The following is a 27,199-nucleotide window of genomic DNA, read 5'->3' on the forward strand; positions in this document are numbered from 1 at the left end:
GTGGAGTGCATTTGTATGATATACCTACTGGTGATATATATGTTAAGGAACATTTACATGATTGACCAATCAGCGGTAATGTCAGTACAGTCTGAAGTGTGAGACGAAAGTATGTATCGGTCATACACTGTGTTTATAGTTTATAGCTCATTACTGGACACGAGCTGAAGACCGAATAGCGTGCGGCGCTTGCGGCCTTCTGTGAGCGCCACTAAACTGGGGTTACTACCCATCGATTCTCCAATGTTTCGTTTCATCTCTGTTACGATATTTTACTACCTGGTTCGACACGCTTTTACCACAATGTCATTACATAAAATTCCACTGTAACTTTAACTTACATAGAGATAATATAAAAGTTATATAGAACGTCAACATTTCATAAATATTTTATTCTTTAAGCTCTTTTATATGTACCCTTTCACATTTTCACGTATTAGTGCCATGTCCGTCAGCTTATAATTCTTCCTTCTCACAATATCTATAAATGTTTCACAGCTTTTAATATATTGAAACATTACACAATTTTTTTAAGGAGATGCGATCCCCTTTTAAGCCTTATTCTGTCCATCCTCATGGCCCATGCAAGGATCTTTTCAAACACAATAAAGGGAAGTGTCGATACAGTACAAGGTCGATGGCACTGAAAAAGTGCTTTGGTCACACACAGGATTAGAACCTATGTTATCTATAACTCAGGCCCAAAGCCCAACGTCTCGGCCATCGGCACTCCAAAAAAATACCATAAAACATACCAGAATTCAGTAAAAATTTATCATTACAAACTTCGGAGAGAATACATTCTGGTTGATTCTACTGTTTATTATATGCTGTGTTTGAACTGAACACAATCTTTCAGAAGCTTATGGTAGATAACGTTGCCCACAAATACCCGACGTTGTCTCAAAATAGTTTTCATTAGTAAAACAAGAGTAGTGAACTCATCATTTACATGCAGAATTCTTATGGCAGTTTGGTTTAACTTATGAATCTATGAAACATCTTTTTTCAGCTTTTGAGGATGCATGGTGATTTTGAGGACTGCAACTGTAAGTTATAGTGAAAAAAATTTGGATTTACTGTATAATTTGTACTGGTGTAAAAAAACAAATAAAGCAAATAGCGACTTTTAATGTGTTTTGTAAAACGTACGTTCCTGAAATGAATCGTGGTGGTAATACACATCAATTTTGTAAAGGTCGATAAAAAATAAAAATGTTCTCGTATTCCATAAATTTATCAGTTTAGTGTGGTTATTTTAAGAAGAGAGCCCTCTTACATTAACCTCTTTGTAAAAACAGGACATTTTCGGAACCAATGTTCCTAGGTCCCTGAGAAATTTTACTCCTCAAGATCAGGTTCCAAGGATGAAAGAAACTATCTCACTCTGTGACACCCGATTGATAAAAATGACTGTGTTCCAGGAATCAGCAGACGCAGGGGAGCAGCCAGGGGTGCGTAGAAGCAGCAAGTACGATATCTACGGGTCCGCGACCAAGCCGTTCGGGGAGAGCTACCGTCGAAGTCTCATATTCCAGGATCAGGACTTGGGGAATGGCAAGGACAGAGAGGATTCTTCACTGGACACTGACAGTGTAGAGGAGACCATGGGGTGCTCGTCATCCAAGACGGAAGTGGCATTGAACGAGGAGACCGTCAATGGGAGCTTCATCAATGAAGATGTGAAGCCGCCGAAACCAATAACACCCGAGATCAGGGTGAACCCACAGAAAGCAGTGGTTGGGCACGACACTCTCAGTGGACCTGAGGAAAACAGAGGCTACTCTACTACAGCAGAGGGACTGAGTAACTACGATATCATCTACGGCTCGGACAACAAAACCGAGACCGACAGTGGTTACAGTACCACTGACATTTATTCAGAAGTTAAGAAGCCTGACAAGAATGATACTGAAGTGGAAAACACTTACCAGACCATCGAGAAAACTCCTAGAGAGATGTTAATGCAGCAGATCAGAGACAGGAAAGACGAAATCGTTATAAAAGAAGAACACACTTATAGTACCATCAACAAGATCGATAAGACTAACAGGGAGGAAAATAAAATCAGAAGGAAAAGTGATAAAGAGGAAGAAAATACGGCTTTATGTGTAAAAAGTCAAGAAGATAAAAAAATAAATACTATTGTTACTAGTGCGCCAATTTCATTTGTAGAAGAGGAATACTCTTATGAACCGGACAAGAAAGAAGCGACTAGTAAACTAGTGGTGAGATCTCGAAGTTTAGTGAATTTAGATCAAAATCAGTTTAATTACAATAGTACCTTAAGTTGTACCCTGAAAAGACCGAACACGTTGAAAATTACAACTAAACCAGACGGGTCTATAAGGTACGGTTTGAAACACGGCTCTTCAGAATCTGACTTACTAGACGATGATATGAATGAACCGATCCCCCAAGGAAACGAAACCAGAAGCAATTATGTTAGCAGTATCAAAAATGCCTTTGACGCCGAGATTGAAAAACGAAACCAGAATAAAAACGGCAAGGCAGAAGCATTTGATGGACTAAGACAATATTTCCACGATAACAAACACGGACTCCAAGAGCTTCTAATCAACAATAATGTAGTGATAATAGAACCGTTCAGGCACGAGCCACCGAGAAGCCCGAGTGAAAAATCGGACAATGGCTCCCACAGGACTTGTAGGATAACAGGAGCAACAATAAAGTCGCCAACAAACGAACAAAATAAATTGATCATGACTTCAAACACACTACCAAGAAGAAACATAAAATCTCGTCAAAATCTTCGGCAAGGGTTTTACCATCCTATCAAGGTGAACAAGGAACTCATCGACGCGGAACTACCTGATCCAGATAAAGTTAAATCAGCAAGAGAACTGTTCGAAAAGGTATTTAAGTCCAAGTCAACATCTGAAGTGCCGGCTAAGAGATCTCCCGCTAAATCATTTTTCAATACCATATCAGGCAAGATGAAAATTACACCAGAGGTAAAAGTAATTCAAGATGGTAAACTAATGACGACAACCGATAAAAAGAAGCAAGGCAAGTTCACGATTGACCAAGTTATGAGGGAAGAGACGAAACGTTATCCTCTACACAGGAGATGGACGGATAGTGGGAGCTTATCTTCTGGGGTGAGCAGCGACTTTAGCTGTGATCAAGACTTTGAGTTCCCTCATGAGATTTCAAATGGCGGCAGCAACCAAGACATTCTGGAGGAATACAGTAGTGGAGACGACGACGCGGAGTACATATATCCCTATGATGATGATGAAACTCATCCGATCTCATCAGAGGTGCTAAATAAGATAAGAGCTTGTGGAACCACTATAACCTACTACGGTGGTAAAGTGATATCTATGAGCCACAGCCAGTTTAGGAGCCCCATGACAATGACGATAATGGACGAAATCAGACAAAGAGGAGGTACCAGTGAAGGTAGGAAGAAATTCGAATCAGATTCCCAAGAACCTTCCTTAGGAGTCAAATTCCGGCTTGTCAAGAGCAACAGTTGTGGCAGCAGGTTAGAAATTGCCGGAACCGAGGAGGAATGCAGTACGAAACTGGTCAGTCCTGTCCACGAGAACTTCCGCGGTAAAAGCATCGCTGAGGAAGTGGGCGAAGTCAACGAAGAGGAAGAAGCGAATAATCCGGATAAAGAAGAGAAAATCAATCCGACAGAAGAAGAAGAGGAAGACAAAGCCGAGGCGGATAGATACGTCACAAATATTGAAGTCGGACAGTCCAAGAACCCCCAGGTGATGACATGGGCTGAGCTGAAGCTAAAGGAAGCGAGAAAACAGTGGCACTGTGCCCCGGAGGCGGTTAGGATACCCGAACAAGACATGGAGTTCGAGACTTTCGAGGTGATGGACGACTCGAAACCGCACTTAGTTGAGAAGAACGAGACTGGAAGAGGATGATAGCTACATCAGCTGGAAGCATAACAAAATAAATGCTAATCGAACTAAGTCAATACATTAGATATTTAGGAAATAAACTGAAGCTAATTTTAAGAGAAAGCTAACGAACCAAATAAATTACAGTGCAATATCGAAGTAATCTTAAAATAATTTTACTTAAAAGAGTGGATGGGTGAAATTAGATAGTTTATTCTGTAACACAAGAATACCCGAAAGCAAAAAGAAGTTAGCATACAATTTAGTGAGCCTTTTGTGTGGTATTTTCAACATCAAATTATAAAACATCATTACAAAACAAATAATTTAGAATTTTTCATGTTCTTTTTAATTCAATGAGTGCTGATTAAACTTATTATCTAGACATATATATTTTTAGGTAATATTTTTATTTCCGTAATATTGTGATGTAGTCCTATCCTTTACCTTACTATTACTATTTATTGTGTATATAGGCTACACAGTTTACTTTAGGGGAAACGTACCAAATATTGCAACACAAGTCACCAATAATCAAAGCACCATTGAATGCTGTGGCATATGTAGCTGTAGTAATGTATTATTGTACTTAAATAATTCACTTGGTTGTATCCTAATTTTTGTGTAAGTTCAAATGTTGATTGAATATTACTTGTAAGCTATACAGCTTTATTTTAAAGTGTTATGTAAATGTATTGTATAAATGTAAATATGAGTAATTCAATAAATACACAAGTACATAAAACTATATTTTGGCTTGTTACTTATATATCGCCAATATTAGGCATTCAGAAAAATAATAACAACAATAATAACATTATTTTCGTAGTTTTAGTAACGGTTTAATTAAAATCACATACAATACATAAATAAAATCTCAATAATACACCAATAACATTACACTAGCATAATACAGAACTCACTTCACATTCTCAATATAGTAATCTTATTGCTTTGTTTTTGAATTCAACCGTACTAAAATGAAACAAATAATATTATTCCACTGTTTTAAAGTTGTATATAGAGGACAGTACATGTAGTAATACTTAGCTATTTATACAAACACACGACACACCTGACAGTTTGATAAAAAAATTTAATTTACTATCAAACGTTTATATTGTAAGAGAATAGAATATATCCAAAAGGGTTTTAATTCCGTGATTTTGGCGTTTTTTTTATTTAAGTTCAAACGTATAATTTTGAGTAATTGATTGTTTTTTATAGTGTAATGACAAAAACATAACTAAATCCAAACAATAATTTTTATATGACAGAATTGTATTTTATGAACTAGAATTATTTAAAGTTAAATTAGGAAAATAATAGAAATCGTATCTCCTTCCCACTTTTCATTAATCATTTATTAAAATCCGCCTTAAAGAATAAAAATCGTTGATAATAACATTGTACAATAACACATAATTAATATTTCTCCTAATTTTGTACGAATCAGTTCAATTTTTCACACGTTACACCATATCTTCAACGTGAAAAAGTGTTGACAAAATAACTTGTTCAACATCATTAAAACTTGTTTAGGAGAAGTTAAGATACATGTTTAACGTGTTCAAGTTGAGTACATCCAACAAAGTAGAAGCTATTAATAGTTTTACTATAAAAGTACTAAAGTATTAATACAAGGAATTTTACTGAAACCACTTATATACTGTGCTCTGTTTCATCAATATAGCTCAGAATACTGTCCAAGGAGTCAGTGAAGAACTACAAGATTTCACCTATTGAAATATGTCTGCATTTTATATTATCATAATATAATTTAAATATGTTTCCAGATAAACTCAAGTCCGTATTTTTAAATTTATTTTATTTATCTCAATTTTGATATTAAGCCATTAATTTAAATCCAATATAAAGACCACCGGATTCAAAAAACAACCTTACGAATGCCTTCAACAACTGTTTAAACCAACAATGTGTTTATAGTCATAAACAATTACACAAACACGAATGTATGCAATGTGACAATTTATAATTATTTGTTATAATTACATTTCAATAAGTAAATGAGAAAGATGTGGAACTAAAAAACGTATTTCGCCAGAAGTTCTCAGTCGGACCAACTGCAACAGCTTAAGACCATAAAGGAAATGCGCTAATCCTATGTATGTGGGACAGAAATCCAGATACCGCATAAATAAGCAAAACAACAAAGGCGGAGTTAATGACTGCAGTTTAGGTGGTCGTACCGCAGCCTGTGTCGCCGTGAGTTATGGCCAATAATGGCACTCAGCAGGCCGGCTCGCGGCGGCTACTCTGCCCTGCAGCAAACAATGCGCCCCATAACACTACACTGTCAAGTACCATCACCACAACAATTATGTGCCATTAATTAGCCACTTTCATGGGATATTAACATTAGTGAATTAATGAGCTGTACCATTACTGTTGTTCAATAAAACAGCTTTGGTTTTTAATAACAGACTTTCACTAAAATAATTTTATACACATATTACTTTACATTTTTATATTCATTACAACAATTATGAATACTCTAAATGGCAAATTCAATTTTTCTGTGTTATGTTACTGCTAACGAAGTATTGCTATAAATATTACTGCATGTACACTGTTATTATTCTCTTACTAGACAGTAATTCACAAATATATATATATATATATATATATATATATATATATATATATATATATATAAACTATACAAATAGATTCATATAAGACATATTCCTAACATAAATTTAACAATAGTACTCAATTAGTGATAACAATTTGTAACCAACAAAAGTCATGTTCTAGCTGATTTGTCTCATTAAAATGTAATTTACTCATTTCAATGTAAATATGGATCTTTAAGATTAAACAAGTATTTAATAGGTAATTTTAAATTAAAGTACTATACAATATTGGAAAATAATGTAGCGTCGATGTAGTTTTCATCAAAGTTGCGGATTAGATCATTTTTACTATTCTGAAGTAAGACCTCTTTTGAAATGAAATGAGACATTCATTACAGGTTCACGAATATTTATATTTGCCTCCCAATTGTATTTATACCGAACTATTAAAAGGAAACTTTTGAAACAGTATTTGAGATAAAAAGGTTGAATACAACCTTAGTAAGCATTGTACTTACTAATTTCTAAACTTCAAAAATGTTAAGTATAAAACAAACAAAGTAATCGATTATCGATCAAACATTTTAGTCATAAATTATCCTCCTCATACCCGATGGGCGAACCTTCTAACCCGCTTTTATAAAGCTTGTTCCACTTTGTCAAAAGCCATAAAATTATTTAAAATCCGACAATTCACCATGAAATTAACATCTTCCTGTTCGATAGGTGGACAATTAAAAATGTTGTTTAATTTTGGACAATTTCCAAGATATTTTGTTTAGGAAAGAAATTATTTAAACAGTATCTGTAATTAAAGTATAACAATTTTATGACTCAATTATACGCATTCTCAAATAAAACGGTTTGTCTCATAGTACCATGCTCATGCTAATTACAACGTCGTCTTGTCGGCAGCAGAGAGTTGCAGAGCAAGTGCCCAAGTAATTAGAACTAATTAGAAGTGAAAAGTAGGCATATACTATATTAATTCCACGACACGAACAACGCTGCCGAGACGTCTTGGTTTGTGGTAATTAATGACCCTTAATGTCCCTCGAGTTGAGTGTAATCACATTCTTCTCGGTCGATCTCCTTCACTGATCCATCCCTTAGCTGGTTGCAATTAAAGGGTGCGTTTTAATTAAAGCAATCGCTTTTCGAAACGTTTGTTTGTAGTTTTAAATTTAGGATACAGACTCACCTCAAATACCAAAACTTACTAAGGGCAGTCACTAGAACGAGTGAGTGAAGAGACGCTTTATCATGATTGGCTGGAGCTTAACCAACTAATAATCAATCTGATCAATCATCTAAGGTCTTCCATATCAGTTGCTGCCATGTTTTCGATAATCTGATTTTATATTCTTAATTAACGTCAATTTCTTTCTTATCTATTTCAAAGGTACTCTTAATTTTTTGGATACAATTATGCAATTTCTGCAATATATTTTGTTATGGTCTATTGTGTGTCTCATTCACTAAGTAAATGATTATTCAAAAAGAGTACCGGTTTTCATATATCAAGATAGGGTGTTTATTTGAATAACAAACTAAAAATACATACATTGACATGATTAAATAATCTTCCGATAGCACGTACGAAAAATTATGTCATGCATGTATTGCTCTGTGAATGGTTTCAAGATCGCGTCATTTCTCGGCATCAATGGCCACCAAAGTCATGTGACTTGACGATTTGTGACTTTCATCTTTGAGGTTAACTCAAGTGATTGGTATGTGCCAATTAACCCCGAAACGTCAGTGAAATGAAGATGGAAATTCGATGGTTTGACAGCAAAAAGGAAGTTAAAACTTGTCGTGTAGTCATAGTTAATTTCATGGACACAGTTGTTGCGTGCCAGCGCAGTACAGGACACTACATGCATGACATAATTTTTTATAAGTGAAATCGAAAGGTTATATAAACATGTTGATGTATTTATTTTTACTATGTTTTTTTTTACTAAAATAAATGTCTTATTTAATGTATAAAAACCGGCGCTCTTGTTAAATCACTATATATTCTACTATGGCTGAATGTTTCGTATTCTGATGTATATTGTTCACGAATTCGTGTATAGAAGTTTATTCGTGTATTAGACATGTGCAAAGTTTCTATATCTAAGAGAAGCCACAAGTAGGCCTATATACAATTTTGTACTATTCAGGCGAACATAGTAGAATCGTGTACTGGTCTCATACAATCCTTCAATTTTTGAGCCGACTTAAATACACTTTTCATCTTGTGTTTCCTTAATAGGCTATTTCGTCAGTTTTTCTTGGATGTAAGAAAGACAGTTCATCTTCATTGATTTGGCACATTCAGATACCCAACTTTCTTAATTTGTTAGTTAAAAAAAGCTTTAAGAAATTTAATTAAGCGTTACTATACAATAAGTATAGTATCAATTTTTCTATGTCGTTTGAACCGAAACACTTTTATGATAATCTTGACGTTGTTGATGGTTGAGTTTTTAATACATTAGTTCTTAGGTATAATTTTAACGGAAACAATTATAAATACTTGATATTTTCACATTTAAATATAAAAACTACAGTTTATTACATATATCTCGTCTTATTACAAAATGGCCACATAACAATGTAAATATCTACTAAATGTTGGATAAGTATTATATCGTATTATATGATTTTGCTATATTAATAGTAATTAGGTAACCAGTTATGTAATTACTTCTATACTGCACCAGAAAGAAAGTTGTGCAGCGAGACAAACTTGAATTGCAGCATTCACCCGAGTGTTGTTAAGAGAATTTACATTCATAGTGTGTTGTGTGCAATATTTTACTTGGGCTATCTCAATCCACACGAAACTAATAATCATAAAAATCCAAACGTCAATGCTTGTGATGATACGTACTATAGTTATTAAAAAGACATTCATGAGTAAACACCAGAAAATAAACTATTATATAATTCATTATATTATTATGTTAGATAAAGTATAATGTATCTTCACTTGAGGACTTACGCTTGAAATATATTGTAATTATTTTATACTCGTGTATTATATAAATACATAATATATATTATATATTTGTATATATATATATATATATATATATATATATATATATATATATATATCAATTATTAAACTTCTTGATACAAAGTTCCTTTAATATTTCGGCTTTTTGCGTTTTCAAAAAGGTATAATACAAAATAACAATACAGCAACAAAATTTACAAAAGTAAATAAATAAAAACTGACATAAATAAATAAACAAGAATTTTTGAACATGTGGTTAACACCAAAGAGAAATAAATAATATCATGAACAGAGAATGAATTTAGAAAAATAATTTAGAAAAAATAATATATAATTGATCATTTCATCTTTTATTCAGACCAAAGGGTACTTTTGATTTTAATATTAATTGATGTGCCTGTTCTAAATTTTCTAAGCAATTTTGTTTCTATCTTCGGGTACTTTGCAAATACGCTGTCAGTGCATAACATTGTTCAAAATTTTGTTGGTGAGCCTAATGCGTGTTGTGAAACCAATTTTTCATCCTGTTTTTTAGACGAACAACGATGATTATTCATTCTTATGTGCAATGGATTTGTTGTCAATCCAACATAATCCATTGCACAATTTTTACATGTTAATTGGTAAATTACATTTTTACTTTTGCAATTAATTTCTCCTCTAATAGGGTAAGTTTTCTTTGTATTACTACTGGTGAAAAAATTTGGACGATTTTATAATTTTGCAAGTATTACATCGTTTGTCTTTACAGGGTTGACACTTAAAATTTTTCTTCTTTTCTGAATTTTGAATGTCAGTATCAATTTGGGCCGTACCAGAAGATTTTTTAGGTTAGTATTTCTACGAAACACTAGCCTGGGTGGTTTTGAAAATAAGTTTTTAGTAATTGGTGAAGATTCAAGAATTTTGTGTGCCGTTCTTAGAATATTGTTTGTTTTATATAAACCAGGAAAATATTTTGTTATAAATTTTACGTCATCATTCTTTTGGGTTTTATGGACATTAGAGTGTTTAATTTGATTATTTATAAATTGAAGGATATTTTCTTTTTACAAATGCATTTCCAAGTTTTTTCTAGATAATTTTGAAAATCTGCACTATCAGTACATAATTTTTTGGCCCTAACTGACAAACCCTTTGGTACTGATTTTTTGACATGTACAGGATGGCAGCTGTTGAAATGTAGATAATCCATTGTGTTACTGTCTTTAATATGAATTTTTGTTTTGAGAAATCCAGATTTAATAAAAACATCTACATCCAAGAATGTTATGATTTCTTTAGAAAATTTTCCAGGTAAATATATATATATAAATATTTTAAAGTTTGGGATAATAGAGAATATATTCCCAGCTCATGCTATATAAAAAAAGGATTTATTCTATGGTAGGAGTAAATAAAATAAGTTGAATGTTATGTCTTTTTCTGATTTGGAGATTTAATTGTATGGATTTATAATAAGAATCTTAAATGTCTTAAAATTCATGTCCCTACGCTCCTGCCAACGAATACTATAAATGTATATACATACATGCATATATATATATATATATATATATATATATATATATATATATATATATAATACCCGGAGGAGGAAGTACTTTTTGCGATTCAATGTTTATTGAAATTAAATAAGGCAATAGCCATTTATACAATTTAATATATATAAATAAATATATATATATATATATATATATATATATATATATATGTGACTTTAAAATATTGCACTAATATTTGTCTAGAGTGTTGTAAAACTTTTGTTCTAGACGAACTATTAGGGTTAATTGTAAGACAGGGCCTTATGGCCCTAAATGATACAAATAAAGTCATTTGAATTTGAACTATTTAAACATACGTACTATTAGAAGTAAAAATTAGGCATATACTATATTAATTCTACGACACGAACAACGCTGCAGAGACGTCTTGGTTTGTGGTAATTAATGACCCACAAAACAAGAATTGTGTTTGTTGAGGTTTTGGTGGAGGTCGAAAGGGAGGATATGGAAAAGGTTTAAAGTATCAAAACTCACATACGAATCAATGAGAGCAGGAAAATTTAATTATTGTTCAATGAAATTATACATTTATAAGCAGTTAAGCATTGGAAACAGTTTTGTAACACGACCGTACGTTACTATCGTTATCCTCGGCAACAAGCTTTGCTGCAACCGACGATAATTCAACGTGAGAAACTCAAGAGTGATATTTTCTATACTTCACACCGTTCTATTTTTATCTTATGTAACTTTCTTGTTTAATAAATACAAGATATTAGACTTGACATTGAATAACAAAACAAAATATGCAATGTAACTTCAATGTCAAGTCTCATTTGCAACAATAAATGACGTGAGGGAATCAGTAGAACAGTTCTATTGATGATACTTACTCGGAAAATAATATGGTTATTTACATAGTTTAAGTACTGCACGAATCCTAAACCACAAAGCACTGTTTGAGTATCACGCTGGTCAGACTATGCGGTGGACTATGGTACAATCCATTCGTCACACGTAATGAAATGACGACAATCCTATTAGGAACCCTATTGAATTACAAATTGTGGACAATAAAGGGCTAACACTCAACGAATCGCCAGTTATGCCCACATCCTAACAAGGTTTACGAATGGTTTCCGTGCTCATTACACTATTTTAGAGCGACCATCACAGTGGCTTGAAAAACAACAAAAACAGCGCAGCACTTCGGTTTTCACTTTGAATATCAACCGCGAATAAAATATTCAATGTCTGTTCCCGGTATTTCAGTTGAAACGAATTCTGAGGTGTATATGTAAATAACAATGAAAACACTAATTCCGCCCCCATACAAACACTCAAAATCCCAGTTCCAGCCCAAAAATGTGATGATATTGTCTAGTTTCTTTTATCAATCAGTACTTTAAAGGAAATGTGGTGGATGCTAATTCAAATATACTGACACCTCGTTTTACCAAAGTTGTCATTTACCAACTCGAGATCACATGATACCCATGTTTGTTTTATTCTGGAGAAATACGAATGAAAGACGAAGCCCAAGAATCATGACTGAGACATAACTTTGTTTGTAGCTGTGCTGACTAATTAGCTATTTTTATTAATATCCCAATGAGAATTTTCAAGAATAAAAGCTCTTATTCAGAGTTTAAACCATGAAGATCTCAATTATGGCTCTAATGATAACCAGCTGAAGTAAATATCCAATGTCATACGTCATGCTTTTAATGCGCAGAATTGATTGGTATACTTACATGGGCGGACGTAGGCACTACAGAAAAACCCTAGCTCAGACCATTCTAAAATAATAATGGTTCAGGAACCAAGAGTTATTTGCATTGCATAATTTTCGTAACTACAAAGAAATGGATTAACTAGTATGCTCTATTTTGCATGGATGTTGAATGGAAGGGTATCAAAAGGATTTAAAATATCAAATGACAATTTCAATCTCGGATAATATTTCATTAGCTTGTCACACACACAAAAAAAAAAACTATCGAACACATACATACAAGTTATGGACAATCAATCACGAATGAGAACTGAGTATATGGATGAAATGACACTGTTTAGTCTCTTCATCGCGTTGGCTAAGGTGATGCAACGTATCAGACTGTTAGTTTTAAGGGTGAAGCTAAAAAAATTATAACAAAAATTATTTATTGAATTTCAACCCATTTCTACCTCACCACTTTTCACTGAAAACTAGGGTACTGGACTTTCAGATCTTCAAAAGAATTTGGATTAACAACACTATGGCCAGCAGATCTATTTAATCTTATCGTACCATATTCTGATAAGTGAAAATTTGAGAATAACTGATAAGAAATAAAAATGAAAAAATAAATGTGCAATACCGTCATATTTATACTTAAGAAGCTCAAACTTCCTGTTAAAGTGAATCCCTTAATACTATTCACCTGTACTATTGAAAGAGTACTCCACTTCTGGGATGATCACGAGTAGATTGGAGACAATTGGTAACATCTTAAAAATTAATTAAGGAAACAATATTGTTTTAAGCACCTGTTGTACCACCTCGTTTTAACGACCATGCTAACAGTAATTACTATTGTTATTCATACTATAATAGGCGCTATTTTGTTGAAACAAGTTAAAATTAAGTTAATTAAATATTAATTTCAATAAAAAATTGTTAAAACTAACCACCGAAGAGTTTTGATGTGCACTTAGACTGCCATTGGGTGTGAAGTGCTATAAATAACAATATTTCCGCCAGTTTTATTTTTATTGAAGTGCAATTGCATGTTTTACAGTTAAGACACCAGTCTTGGCACCCCGGGAGTTGATTGTGATTCTGAATCCAGCCGCCGCGCCGCGCTGCTGTTGCGGGGTAACAAAACAATGCGCCACGAGTAAAGTTCTCATCACTGAAACAAAAGCTATTTGAAATGCGGTGTTTAAAACACAAACCGCGGCTTGTGTCGTTACTCATAAAGCCTTATAATGCCGCAATTCATCGTCAGTTTTCTTTCTTCAAAGTGTTGGCGCTCAGTACAGTTGGTGCGTCTGTAAACGAAACCCATTAACAGGTAATGGTGTTATCACTTGGTAGACAGTGAGTCACTTGTATGCGGTGAGTCAATTTGCCATTTACCTCTGACGAGATTTTCAACCTAAAGACCCTCTTTCTAGAAGTTTTTGTCACTGTAGTTCTTGCCAAATTTGTTTTCGCGTGCTTTCCTCCAATATTGATCTAGACTGGTGATCAGAAGTACTTTGTTCTTATACTGACGAATTACAAATCTTGTAAACTCTATTAAAATAATTCGCCTAATTAGGAGAATGCTAAGTTTGGAGAAACGTTCAATTTAAAAATAATGATTAACACGCGTTATTAAATTCAATCATAAGGTCTCTCAGTAATTACTGAATTGCGTGGAACAATATGAACTTAATTCAAACAAATTATTTGACTGTCGGAAAACATTCACCACCTACTCACGGCGTTCTTATCTGTGTTTAATGAACATTGTGTTTAGAATAAAATCATTGTGAACTAAATCCCCCAGGATTACCTGATTTATAATTTAACCCGTACTATCCGTGGCACATTGTTCTCTGTCTGAGAGGCGGGCAAGTTCAGCAGAGTGGTGGCTACGCCATTGATTGCTCGGCGTCGTCTCCCCACAGGCTAAACTCATTCACCGACTTCTCTCTTGATTGTCTCCCCAATATCTTTCATAACAATTCAAAACAACGGAACAGTAACAACTGGAAATGTACTTCTTTATTTAGTATCGTAGAACTATTAACTGGAATCATCAGTATACACAAGTAACACCACAATTAATAAATTTTATCCAAAAATGAGTATTCATTCAGTGTGTTTCAGATCGCCAGTTCCCAAAATATCTAGCGGCCAAACAGCTAACTGCAGGGGTTTATTTTAAAAGAATTTCCCATTAAGTCCAACTCAAACTTTGTTTAACATAATTACAACTCTCTGAAAATACAGGGTGTCCCAAAACCAGAGGGTCCCTTGTTTGAATATATAATGTATAATATATAATAACTCAAATGTAAATATACGATACATTGTATATTATTTTAAACTCCTTTAAATCCTAAACATTTTGACGAAGAAAATTTTATCTCTATTCGTTTTAAAATGGTGGTCTAAAATGAATAAAACAGTTTTTTTTTCATTTCTGTGATACCAACCCACACTAAAATAAAGTGTTTAGCATTATGACATTTGTTTGCACTTGAGATTTGTGATATTTTAACATGGGATCCTCTTTTTGTGGTGAACGTTCAAATTAGACATATGTAGTTAGCCCCTTGGCCGCTCGACATTTGTACAGGTAGTCTGAAAGGCATTGTATCCGCTGTTTTATGATAATTTTCTTAATATTCCTGCAGAAAAGTGTAATTTTTAGTCTTTTTTATTTTCCAAGATAAATAAAATATTTATTTTTATATAAGCACTAACAATTAATTAATTACTTGCCCCCAAAACAATGTGATTAAATTTTAAGTACCTCTATCTGAAATATTACACAAATATATTGAAGAGATCTGAGAATATATGTAGTTAAAAAGTATCAACTAGGAATGATGAAGACAACGCATGCGTACTGTCGGATTTCTAAGTGCAGGAGCGTATGTCATGTCTGCCTGCACTGCACTGCGCCGCGCCGGTTCTACTCACACAGAATCACTTCCTGTGTCACGCGAGAAACCTGCCGAGTAACTACGGCGGATAAATCGTAATAGACAAGTTCTTTGACTGTATAATGCTTAAAATATAAGAGCAAACTTGTCTAAATAGCCCCATTTAAACAATTCATTACATAAAAATTAGCTATTTTATACCACTTCAGGTAAGAGAGGTTGGCTTTTAAAATTCCCAAGTGTATAAGGTAAGTATCTACTTTCATTTAATTAAATTTATTTATTGAAAATGTATAACACATTAACACCTTTGAACAAGAGAATCAAAAATAAATTTTGTAATATATAAAAAATAAATTTTAATTGTATACTCATATTTTTTCTTACATTAGTAAGAAACTAATATATATGTAAAGTTTTAATATTTTATACTATTATAAATTATTTATAAACCTAGGTAATACATAAATATTACAGATACTGACCAACAGTATGAAAATCTAATAATAGTGGTCGCACAAGGCTATAAAATAAATGTGTTATGTACCTAATATATTTATATCACTTACCATTTTAAGCGATAACTTTGCGGTCAATTATAAACTTAAGTTTGTCTTCCTTTTACAAAGTTATGTAAAAATGAGTATCTTTTTATTCGTCTTACAAGTAAGTATTATGTAAAAAACATGTTTTTATACTCCACCTGTTGCATATAGTAAATTTACAATAGTTTAAATATAATTGTGGGAAATTATTAACTAATTCGTTAAATAGAAAAATATGCTAAAACAAAAATGCTGTGTTATTTCAGCAAATCTATGTGTTATTTAACAAATACTGACAACTCCAAACAAGTTTCAAATTAGAGACAGGTGACGTCACACATAGAGTGGACTAAAGTAACCCAGGACCAGTACAATGTATACTCCACCTATCCATAAATCAATCCTGTGAACAAATAGAGATTTGTGCTATTACAAACACTGATAACTTCAAACAAGTTTCAAATTAGAGACAGGTGACGTCACACATAGAGTGGACTAAAGTAACCCAGGACCAGTACAATGTATACTCCACCTATCCATAAATCAATCCTGTGAACAAATAGAGATTTGTGCTATTACAAACACTGATAACTTCAAACACGTTTCAAATTAGAGACAGGTGACGTCACACATAGAATGGACTAAAGTAACCCAGGACCAGTACAACGTATACGTTTTATGAACTATCAAATTACAAAAAAGGAAATGCAGTAAAATTTAACAAGTAAGATTACTATCTACCTAACATATTGCCCCTATTGCCTTAACTCTGGAATATGAAATATGACTGTACAAAACTTGACAAAGCCGTTTCGCTTGTTAAAACTCTTCAGTCTCTTCACAAATAAACTAAAAAGAAATAATACTTCCATGACAGAGTATGCAGTAATAAGGACAGTCCAACATCTGGAAACGTAAACGTAAAAGTTAAAAGTAATAGTCTAATCATGATTACGAGTATAAAGACGAAAACTTTTCTGGGATTAATAGGATATCTCCGGTTATCAGGAATAGGATTTCCCAAACAGGAATTTATCAGAAAAGTCCTAATTTTAAACAATATTATGATTAAATACTATTTCTCATTCATAATAAAAAAACCTGTTTTATAGTTAATCAAACAAGGCTCTAGAAAAAGAACCAGAAAAAAAACATAAAGTTTACCAATTGATTTTTTTTAGTGTTAAAATATACATTAACATATTTGTAAAAAAAAATTATTTGAGCATATTAAGAGTATGTTTTCATATAAAAGTACTGCCATAAGTTACAACATTTCTCAACACTGATATATATATATATATATATATATATATATATATATATATATATTGTGATTTTAAATTAATAATAATAAGTGCATTTATTTTTACAAGTTTATAAAATCACAAAATATATAAAGCGAAATGAAGACCCTGTGCAGATTGAGGTTGGCAGTTCTATATTAACTGAGGGCCAAAGTCCGACGCCTTAGACCGTCCAACCAACAGCTCTCCAGCATTATTAGTTAACTAGAGGATACACCGGACCGCCAACCCCGACTCGCTGCGTTCACCACAAAAGAAAAAAAGGCTTAACAATGTCAGATACTTTAACAATACAAAATCTACGTCTATTTTAATACAATAGTGACTTTAATTCAATGCTTAAAAGAAGACATTTATTTTAATATAGAAGGTTTTTTCAATATTTTATTACGTTTTGGCTTTGAGCTACATGGACTGAATTTTTTTAACCGATCTTGTATTCGAAATTAATATGATAATATACTTTTAATTTATCTTACCATTTGAGACGTTACACAGGTTTACTTGTTTTCCGAATGATTTGATACAATTCCTTTTATATGAAAAACCACAATTTTTCAAAGCCTACGGGTATATTTGGATTCAATTTTGATATGTCTCTTAATTTAAAGCATCACTTGAGGGTATTAATATTTTATTAATATACGTTTAAAAAAATATTGAAGATAATAAAGTAAAAGCAATTGTTTTTTTTTTAAGGAAATCCAATAACATTTATATTAATTTAAGGATTGTTTTAATGGTAAACGTGGACAAAACCCATGAAGAACACATTTTCACTTAACAACAACCATCATTTTCTCAGATTTATTATCCACTTTTGATACTTTAGAAAAACCGAGGTTTTACAACATGTTCGTCTTATGTAGAAAGTCAAGATTCTTTGACTATCCAAAAACTTCTCATGAATAAAAATAGGGAATATAATATACTTTACACACCCTGAACTGCATCAGAGTATAAAAAATAACGTTTGTATCACATCTGGTAATACTCAATGTTAGTGAACATAACTTTTATTTTTCCATGACTTCCCATTGTTATTGCATTTTATACAAAACTTGTAAACACAATTAATGGTAGTTTCAGTACAGTAGTTATTGCCTCAATGTGTTGTGTTTTAAATTCTGAAGCAACATGCAAAGTAATACAAATTCGAATGTAAATCCACCCATTTTATATAAGAAATGTAATACAGAACAGTTGATTACGTAAATAGTTTTCGTAGATATATATATCAACATTTTTTCATAAATAAATTTCAAGGAATAGTGGCGCGAAAATAATTACTGCGAAAGAATAATCTCCTTTCATCTAGATTATAAATGAATTGAGGTTGGAAGCCGCCGACAAACCACCGTAGCCGGCTTGTGGCTGATGAAAAATGACAAGGAACCGGGCTAGGCCTTGAGCGAGGTTGATATAGTGTAGAGAGCTATTGTAGAGGTAAGATACGAGGTATTGTATTGCGGAGGTAAGGTACAATAGAGGCCGAGCTGAGAGAGGGCGGCTAACCACTGGGTAAATTGCACCCCGCCTCTACACGATCCACCCTCAATATGTTCCTTGCCGAAAGTATCCAGCTCAGATGTCTATCAGCCTTCTTGGATCTATCTAGGTGCACTGATTGCCTTTCTATGAACTCTATTGACTAAGTGAAAGATCCAATATATCGATTGTTATTCTATAAACATTTGATGTCACTCTAATATACTATAATTACAACATACACACGGCATATGGTACTCGCATCAACCGCTCTGACACATACTACACTGTCTGCCCCAAATGGTTGGCCCATCAATAAGGCACAAGGATTATGAGAATTTATGGTATTCATAATAATTACTCGAATTAAAAGTATTTGGGGAACATTCATAAACACTATATATGTTTACATAGTAGTACGTATGTATATACAAGCCAGTGTGGGACCTTTTTACACACCGTATAATGATGTTGTAACACAAATAGAAGGACATGCCATATATTTTATAGGCTTAACCATAAGAAAATCTTACGGCAGAGCTAACAAAGTGCGTTTAGGAGTAATAGTAGGGGACATGTATTACCATAATCGTGCAGTAGACAGACAGACTGATCGTATGTGTTTAAATCAATCGCCGTATTGAAAATCAACTATTCAGATAATCATCAAACTGACCCTCACTATCGATGCGTTGAGCCGCACTGTATAACGTGGGGCCGCGGAAAATAAAAATTACTTTTATTGTGCTGTCCCATACACTGCTAGGGTATAAGGCACATTAACAAAGGTCGACCCAAAATTAACATTCATGCCGGAAATGGGTCACAAATTATGAGTAATTATTTTAGGTACTACAAAATGTCACAAGAAAACGTTTTATTGTAATCGTGGAACACACACATTGGTGTAATAGTGCTGGAAAGCAAACACATATAAATACTAGTATTTATACCGATTAACCTATACAAAATGAAGAGTCATGCCAAAAATCGTGATATAGAAAGTCAGACTTCACGCAGTCAAAAAATACACATGTTCCGCCAAGTATAAATCTTAACTCATGGTGTAAGTAAATGTTTATCACATGTATCACAGACGTGTGGAGATGGCGGTGCAGCGAAATGGCCACCCCAACCTTGTGGCGATGTGCGGGAACCATGAAATTGGATGTGCACATCTGCAGAAACCTCTACCATGTCTGCTATCACAACTGTATTGTTCACTTGTCATATCAAATATTCCATTAATTGTAATTGTTTATTTTTCGTACATAATAAATTGGTTATACTAAGATTTAAAGTGTATTCAAAATAACATTCGAAAAAACTGGTTATTTTTCTAGGAGCATTAATTTAAGACTTTATTATACTGATATTATTATAGTTCCCAGAGTAAAAACTACTACATTATCACGCCCATAAAGTAACAGGTTGTCGGTAATTACTTAATGTATATACGACTGATGTAAACTTTAATAAGACACTATTATTGATTACACATTATGTATTTACTTTATCTACGAGTCTACGACACAGAATTTACCACACAATATATGCATAAAACTGTTGTTAATTTTTTCAAGAAATCTAGTAATACTATTTTGTTAACTTTAGTTATTGATTTACTTAGCTTAAATCACTTAAAACCAAATGCTAGACACAAAAATAGTAGTTAGTCTATATTACCGTCAGACAAGTAAATAGAGATTGAACCTCAAACTTTTCAGCCAAACAGTGTGTTTTTGAGTTGTTAGCTGACGGTGATTTAACATGTACTTACATGTCTGACGGTTGTCTTGAAGTGTACAAAACTAAAATGCATACAACCTGAGAAAAAATTATTCTTTTATATTTTTAATCCTTTTGAGACCCTCCCAGTTTGGCCTCCACCAAAACTAGACCGGCTGACGATCGATTTCTTTCTTAGGGAAAGTTTACCTACATTTTTTTAAACCAGGGTGCGTGCTTATATAACTCAAACTGGTTCTCAGCTTATAGACTGTAAAATATAACGTACTATTAGTTTGTTACAATGCATATTCAGCTTATAAGTAAAAGTTAATTCGTTGGATTTTGATGATACTCTAAAGGGTTATTTAAATTATATTAAGGTTGAAGATTGACGAAATTATAAATCTATACTGGGTTTTATTTTAGTTGGGCTCCAGATCAGTGATGATGAACACACGAAGAAATGGTATTGATCCAAACCGTCTGCACTTTCACATTGGAAACTCCAATTATTTGAGAGGACCATTTCATAGTTACATATAAGACAACATTCTATTATGTATAATTTTTAAATACTAAATACTAAATGGTTTAAAGTTTATGAAAGGAAATTATTTCAAATTTTAGGCAATCACTAATCAGTTACCTTGTAATATTTTCGTAATTTAATACATGCGATTAAATACTAAATGACATTTGATGAAATCATTTAAGAAAAACCAGTATGTCGCAATAACTTTTCATGTAGAATAACCTATAACTTTTCATGTAGACTAACCTGAATGAGTGGTAGGGTCTGGGAGACGATGCGACAGAGCCGATGGATCCAATGGCTTGACGGCAGGTGCGGGAGGCTTCTTGGTATCGTCCTTGGAGGACATATGTCTGCAGTGGTGAGGCCTGCGGGCCCAGCAGCCCAACTGTAACAGACAGAGTATAATGTACGTGGATACTAATCGACGCGATGGGTCCAAGCACTGCTGGCGGGTGCGGGAGGCCTCTTTGTATCGTCCTTGGAGGACATATGTCTGCGGTGGTGAGGCCTGCGGGCCCAGCAGCCCAACTGTAACAGACAGAGTATAATGTACGTGGATACTAATCGACGCGATGGGTCCAAGCACTGCTGGCGGGTGCGGGAGGCCTCTTGATATCGTCCTTGGAGGACATATGTCTGCAGTGGTGAGGCCTGCGGGCCCAGCAGCCCAACTGTAACAGACAGAGTAAAATGTACGTGGATACTAATCGACGCGACGGGTCCAAGCACTGCTGGCGGATGCGGGAGGCCTCTTGGTATCGTCCTTGGAGGAGGACATATGTCTGCAGTGGTGAGGCCGGCGGGCCCAGCAGCCCAACTGTAAACAGAGAGAATATGCTGTACATGAATACTGTACGATGGGTACAAACATTGACTTGCGGGTGCGGTATGTTTATAAGTATCGTCCTTGGAGGATGATTACAGGGTCTCCATAAAGAATGCTGGGATTCTGAATGCAAACCTTTTTAAGATACGGTAACTAAACGATTTAAACTTCAAATTGAAGTTGAAATACCTAACTTATGTTTTTTCGTGTAGCATAGGAGGAAACATTGTCCTTAGCATGCGCAGATCAGATACGCGGTGGCAGTCTGCTATTGTGACTGATCCGGCTGGCGGTAATCGAGCCTTGCGAGTACAATGTTTGCAGCGCAATAGAAGGCACGGTGTGTTTTGCGATACGCAGAATTGAAATCGATTGCTTGTTTGCAGCGTCAATTTCGAGTTACGTATCGAGATTAAAATTCGCTACATAATAAATCAATTCGTCGCTGATTTAACCGGATTAGAGACACAAGTGTGGTGAAATGACATTGAACTGGCCGGCATAAAACAAGTTATGAAAAAATAGACGAGATCCAGCAATCTCGCACCAGGAGTTCAAACACATCTGCTGTCTGAGGAAGCCTGCATTTAAACATACACAAACTGACATTCCACGATGTTATTCGTATAAAATTGAGACTTCATGCCTACAAAATTGAATTAAGCCATTAGATTAAACCCGCCGATCGCTCTAAGCATGCAGACTTACCCAGTTTTAGCTCGACGAGATTGAACAATTCCAATTTTATTAAAAGGGTGCTACACATCCGACGAAGTCACATTTCACACAAGTGGTGTTGTTAATAGTCTCAATTCTCGGATATGAGATTCACAACACTCCAACATTGTGCAGGAACATGTGGACGATTCGCCAAAGTGAACGTGTTTTATTAAGTTATATAAACGAAATTTGTTCTTCTTTCGACAATTTGTCATCAAGTCATTCACTTATATTGAATAGCTTTTAAGTAACGGCCGTTCAAAATCCCGGTATTTTTTCAGAAACCCTACATATCTGCAACGATGAGGTCTGCAAGTAGCAGTTTATTTGTTCACGGACAGCTTATATTTACTTTAAGTCTAAATGTTTAGATATGTCACATACGCACAGTTATAATTCGAATTTTTTTAATAGAAGTTGTTGATTAGATTATTAGTGATTTAAGATGGTTCACCGTGGATTTAAATAAATACGAAGAGAAGAAAATACCTATATTTTTAGTGCCCAGAGGCTATAAACTGGGTAGGTAAAAAACTTTATCTCCGTTTAAATAGCCGACCTAAACAGCATCACAGAAACCGCGATCTCTGTGCCTGTGGTCTGCACTCAATGCGAGCACTGACTGTGGTACAACACAACATATCGGTACACTCGCCACAGTTCACACCCACAATACACGCATAATGTGTTGCTCCGTACAACTGTGCTGGACCATCGACCTTCGTAAACGTTGACGTGCCACTTTACAGTCTATCTAAGGATAAATAACATTACAATATATAAAAAATAAGACAAAAAATATATCAGCAGACACTTTACGATGCATTGTTCTGATACGACGTTGAAAAATATTTGGGAAACAAAAACTGGGTCTCCTGGCGTCATTGATTTCCATACTACTGATTGAGTGTTCTATTGATCGCTTGTCACTTGCAAGTGAGGGAACCTGTAAGATACAGTGGTGAAAATATAAATAATGTGTTTCATTTGTTTTCAACACCACAACCATTTGTCATCTACATTCCAAATTGAATGTATTTTCGTCTACCTAAATATATACATATATGTCTGAGCACCTCTGCAAAACTGCAATTTTGCACAATTGTTAAGAGTAATATTAGTTGAGTTCAAAATCAAATTAGAACTCTCCTCTGATGTAACTGAAAATATTCTGAGTTTTTAAACGCTAGTTAGCTCTAATTCCTTTGATTTAGTGTACATAGGATTCTTTTCGACCAATTGCTTTACTTCTATACACAATTAGTCAAAAACATTGGGACGGTTTGATATTTTTACCTTCTCTCTACAAATAATATTATAATATTTAAGGTTAAGCCTATGAGCGTTTAGTATTCACAATTGGAGATAAACGCTCATAAGGTCTGATGTTAATTTAGTTTAAATTATCTATTCTCAGAGATCTTTGCCCTCCAGGATTTATTTTCACACAATCAATAAGAATGCTGAGGGGGTTTTCTGAACCGAGGAATTAAATAATAGTTCCTGAATTAATTAATAATGATAAATTCGGTTTTATACATAAGAAAAAGCCAGAATTGGAAAAAAAAGCATTGCGATAGTATAAAGTACGCGTTTTAAGGTACCCCTTAATACGTTTGAGAATATAGTTTGAAACAATTTCTTTCCGATCGTACGACTGAAATAATCAGCCATGACAGAGCAAAAATATCGATAGAGACTAAATTTTAGCTTAATATTCATGGCATTCCACCTCGTAATCTAAGAATTGAGGAGTACAGAAGACGCACTATGAAGATACTGAGAAAGGTATATACTCTGTGAGTGACCACGCCCAGTCTGGCTTGCATCCATCTTGTATAATTAATAGCAAGGTAGACAACACATAATGTATTATTCTAACGGCTTCAACAATACAAATATAAAATGTACAATGATAGAACTATTAGAGAACTTAAAACTTTAAACAATGAGGATACAAACACACTTGATAATTAAAACTAAGCTTAATTGGTTGTCCCGTTTAAAAACAAAACCACATTTTTATGGAAAATGTTGGATTTTTACACTTTAAACAAGTATGTATGAGAGAGGCTTAATATTATTTTATTTTCATCAATTAATACTCGGTGTAGTCTCGGATATTGTCGGTAAGCAGGAGTTACAAGGGCAGAGCAACTCCCTGACTAACGCCCGGTCAGCTAAACTAAGATATACTTAAGGAACTACCCTAATATTAAAACATAACTGCTGCAGATACCCAAACTTACTTCACGATAACTTGATTTTCTTCGTCTGGTACTGACTAACACAGAAGTTACTTCTATCAACTCCCTTCGCTACAAAGGCAGAGCGACTCCCTGACTAATGCCAAAAGTCAGCTAAACTAAGGCCGACTTCCGGAACTGCTCTATTTAATGTTGGAAACTAACTGCTGCAGACACCGAAGCTTACTTCACGATAACTTGATTTTCTTCGTCTGCTACTAACTAACACAGAAGTTACTTCTATCAACTCCCTTCGCTACAAAGGCAGAGCGACTCCCTGACTAACGCCAAGTCAGCTAAACTAAGGCCGACTTACGGAACTGCTCTATTTAATGTTGGAAACTAACTGCTGCAGACACCGAAACTTACTTCACGATATGAATTTCTTCGTCTGCTACTAACTAACACAGAAGTTACTTCTATCAACTCTCTTCGCTACAAAGGCAGAGCGACTCCCTGACTAACGCCAAGTCAGCTAAACTAAGGCCGACTTACGGAACTGCTCTATTTAATGTTGGAAACTAACTGCTGCAGACACCGAAACTTACTTCACGATATGAATTTCTTCGTCTGCTACTAACTAACACAGAAGTTACTTCTATCAACTCTCTTCGCTACAAAGGCAGAGCGACTCCCTGACTAACGCCAAGTCAGCTAAACTAAGGCCGACTTACGGAACTGCTCTATTTAATGTTGGAAACTAACTGCTGCAGACACCGAAACTTACTTCACGATAACTTGATTTTCTTCGTCTGCTACTAACTAACACAGAAGTTACTTCTATCAACCCGCCTTCACCACAAGGGACTGCTTTTAAAATCTAATACCATATGGATTGTACTTCGATTACAACAGTCTAAAAATAGTGTTGGAGTTGGTCTATGATCATGTAATTATAAACATTTTTAAATATGTTTAAAGAGTGTTATTGGCATTAAATGTTTCTTGAACTGTAAACCCGGATGAGTTATTTATTAAATATACATTTAATATTTCGAAGCTAAGCGACAAAGTAACCGTTAGTTTCTCAACAAGAAGTCGTTATTGGAATTTTTTTCGTTGATGAACTCATCTAAAATAAACTCAGAAATAAAGATGTGAGCTTGATTTTAGCAAAATCTATTGAAATGTGGCATAGCTGCCGGTTACACCATGAAAATTTGTATTTTGGCGCCATTTCTCAACCACCCAAGATAAAGCTACACTTAATCAAAATATACAATTAAAATATACAATTAAATATTAATCAAAATATACAATTTTTAGTATTAATAGAAAAATTATTTTTTGAGTTTGAGCTGACTTAGCCCTCTATTCCACTCAACCTCGAGAGCTATTCAGAGATGTAATAAAAGTCATACCTTTCTATTAGAACATTGTAGGTTTTGCAATTTTGAAATATCGTAAATTTGAACCCTAACAAAATATATACGGAAAAGTGATAAATGTAAAATATTTTTAGAAATAGTAGTAGGTAACCTTGATGAAAAACTTAGATTTGCTAAAATTTTTAATGAGATAACAGTAAAAAAAAATTGTTAAACCGTACAACCTTGAGATTTTGGACCGTTCTGTATACAAGAAGCTAAATAAATTAAAACTTTCTTTTCAAAGTGATCATTGAATAGAGAGACCTTTAAAAAGAGGTACGGCTTTACCTGTCTTTACATTTGAAAAGCTTTGAAAAATGACCCTTATTACCCCAATAGTATTTTGGGGTACAATTATTTCCCCGAATTCTTTGGGGTCAAAATATGAGGTTTTGGTTAAAAGAAAGGTAGGTTTCTCGCTTCAGCCAACATTGCGGACGGATAGTCTGCTTTACCCTGTATACATGGGATATGCACTTAGTTATGGTACATGGGATCCTCTTACTCCAACTGCTCAAGTTCGTACAACCGTGTACGGTATCTCAGGAGTGCGTTACTCCAGAAACGTTACATCTGAACTCACTAAGAAATCTGACGAAAAGAAAATAACTTCACATGCACACTTTCATTTAATAACTTTGACCCACAAAAAATATTCTAGTAAACTCAGGAAATTTGCAAGTTATTTATTTTGAATGCGAAGTAAAATGGAAGCAAGTTTTCCAGACGTACATTTAACGCTAAGAGTAAGATCTCTAAGTTCAAAGAAATTTTTTGGTCATGTTTTAATT

General features: G+C 34.0%; 2 protein-coding genes across 3 annotated transcripts in view; one reads left to right on the plus strand and one right to left on the minus strand.

The window, feature by feature from the left end:
* LOC124357171 overlaps window positions 1-4,635 on the plus strand; it is a 146,593-nt gene extending 141,958 nt beyond the window's left edge. The window contains exon 5 of the mRNA XM_046808689.1: window positions 1,425-4,635. Within this exon, the coding sequence (XP_046664645.1) occupies window positions 1,425-3,911 (2,487 nt within the window). The 3' untranslated portion in view covers window positions 3,912-4,635. The remainder of the gene's footprint in view (window positions 1-1,424) is intronic.
* Window positions 1-27,199, minus strand: part of LOC124357173 (calcium uniporter protein, mitochondrial) — a 433,451-nt gene that overhangs the window by 176,417 nt on the left and 229,835 nt on the right. For both annotated transcript variants that reach the window (XM_046808690.1, XM_046808691.1), the window contains exon 3: window positions 21,490-21,631. In XM_046808690.1, the coding sequence (XP_046664646.1) occupies window positions 21,490-21,631 (142 nt within the window). The remainder of the gene's footprint in view (window positions 1-21,489; window positions 21,632-27,199) is intronic.

Source organism: Homalodisca vitripennis, chromosome 3, assembly GCF_021130785.1.
Source record: "Homalodisca vitripennis isolate AUS2020 chromosome 3, UT_GWSS_2.1, whole genome shotgun sequence".
Lineage (NCBI taxonomy): Eukaryota > Metazoa > Arthropoda > Insecta > Hemiptera > Cicadellidae > Homalodisca > Homalodisca vitripennis.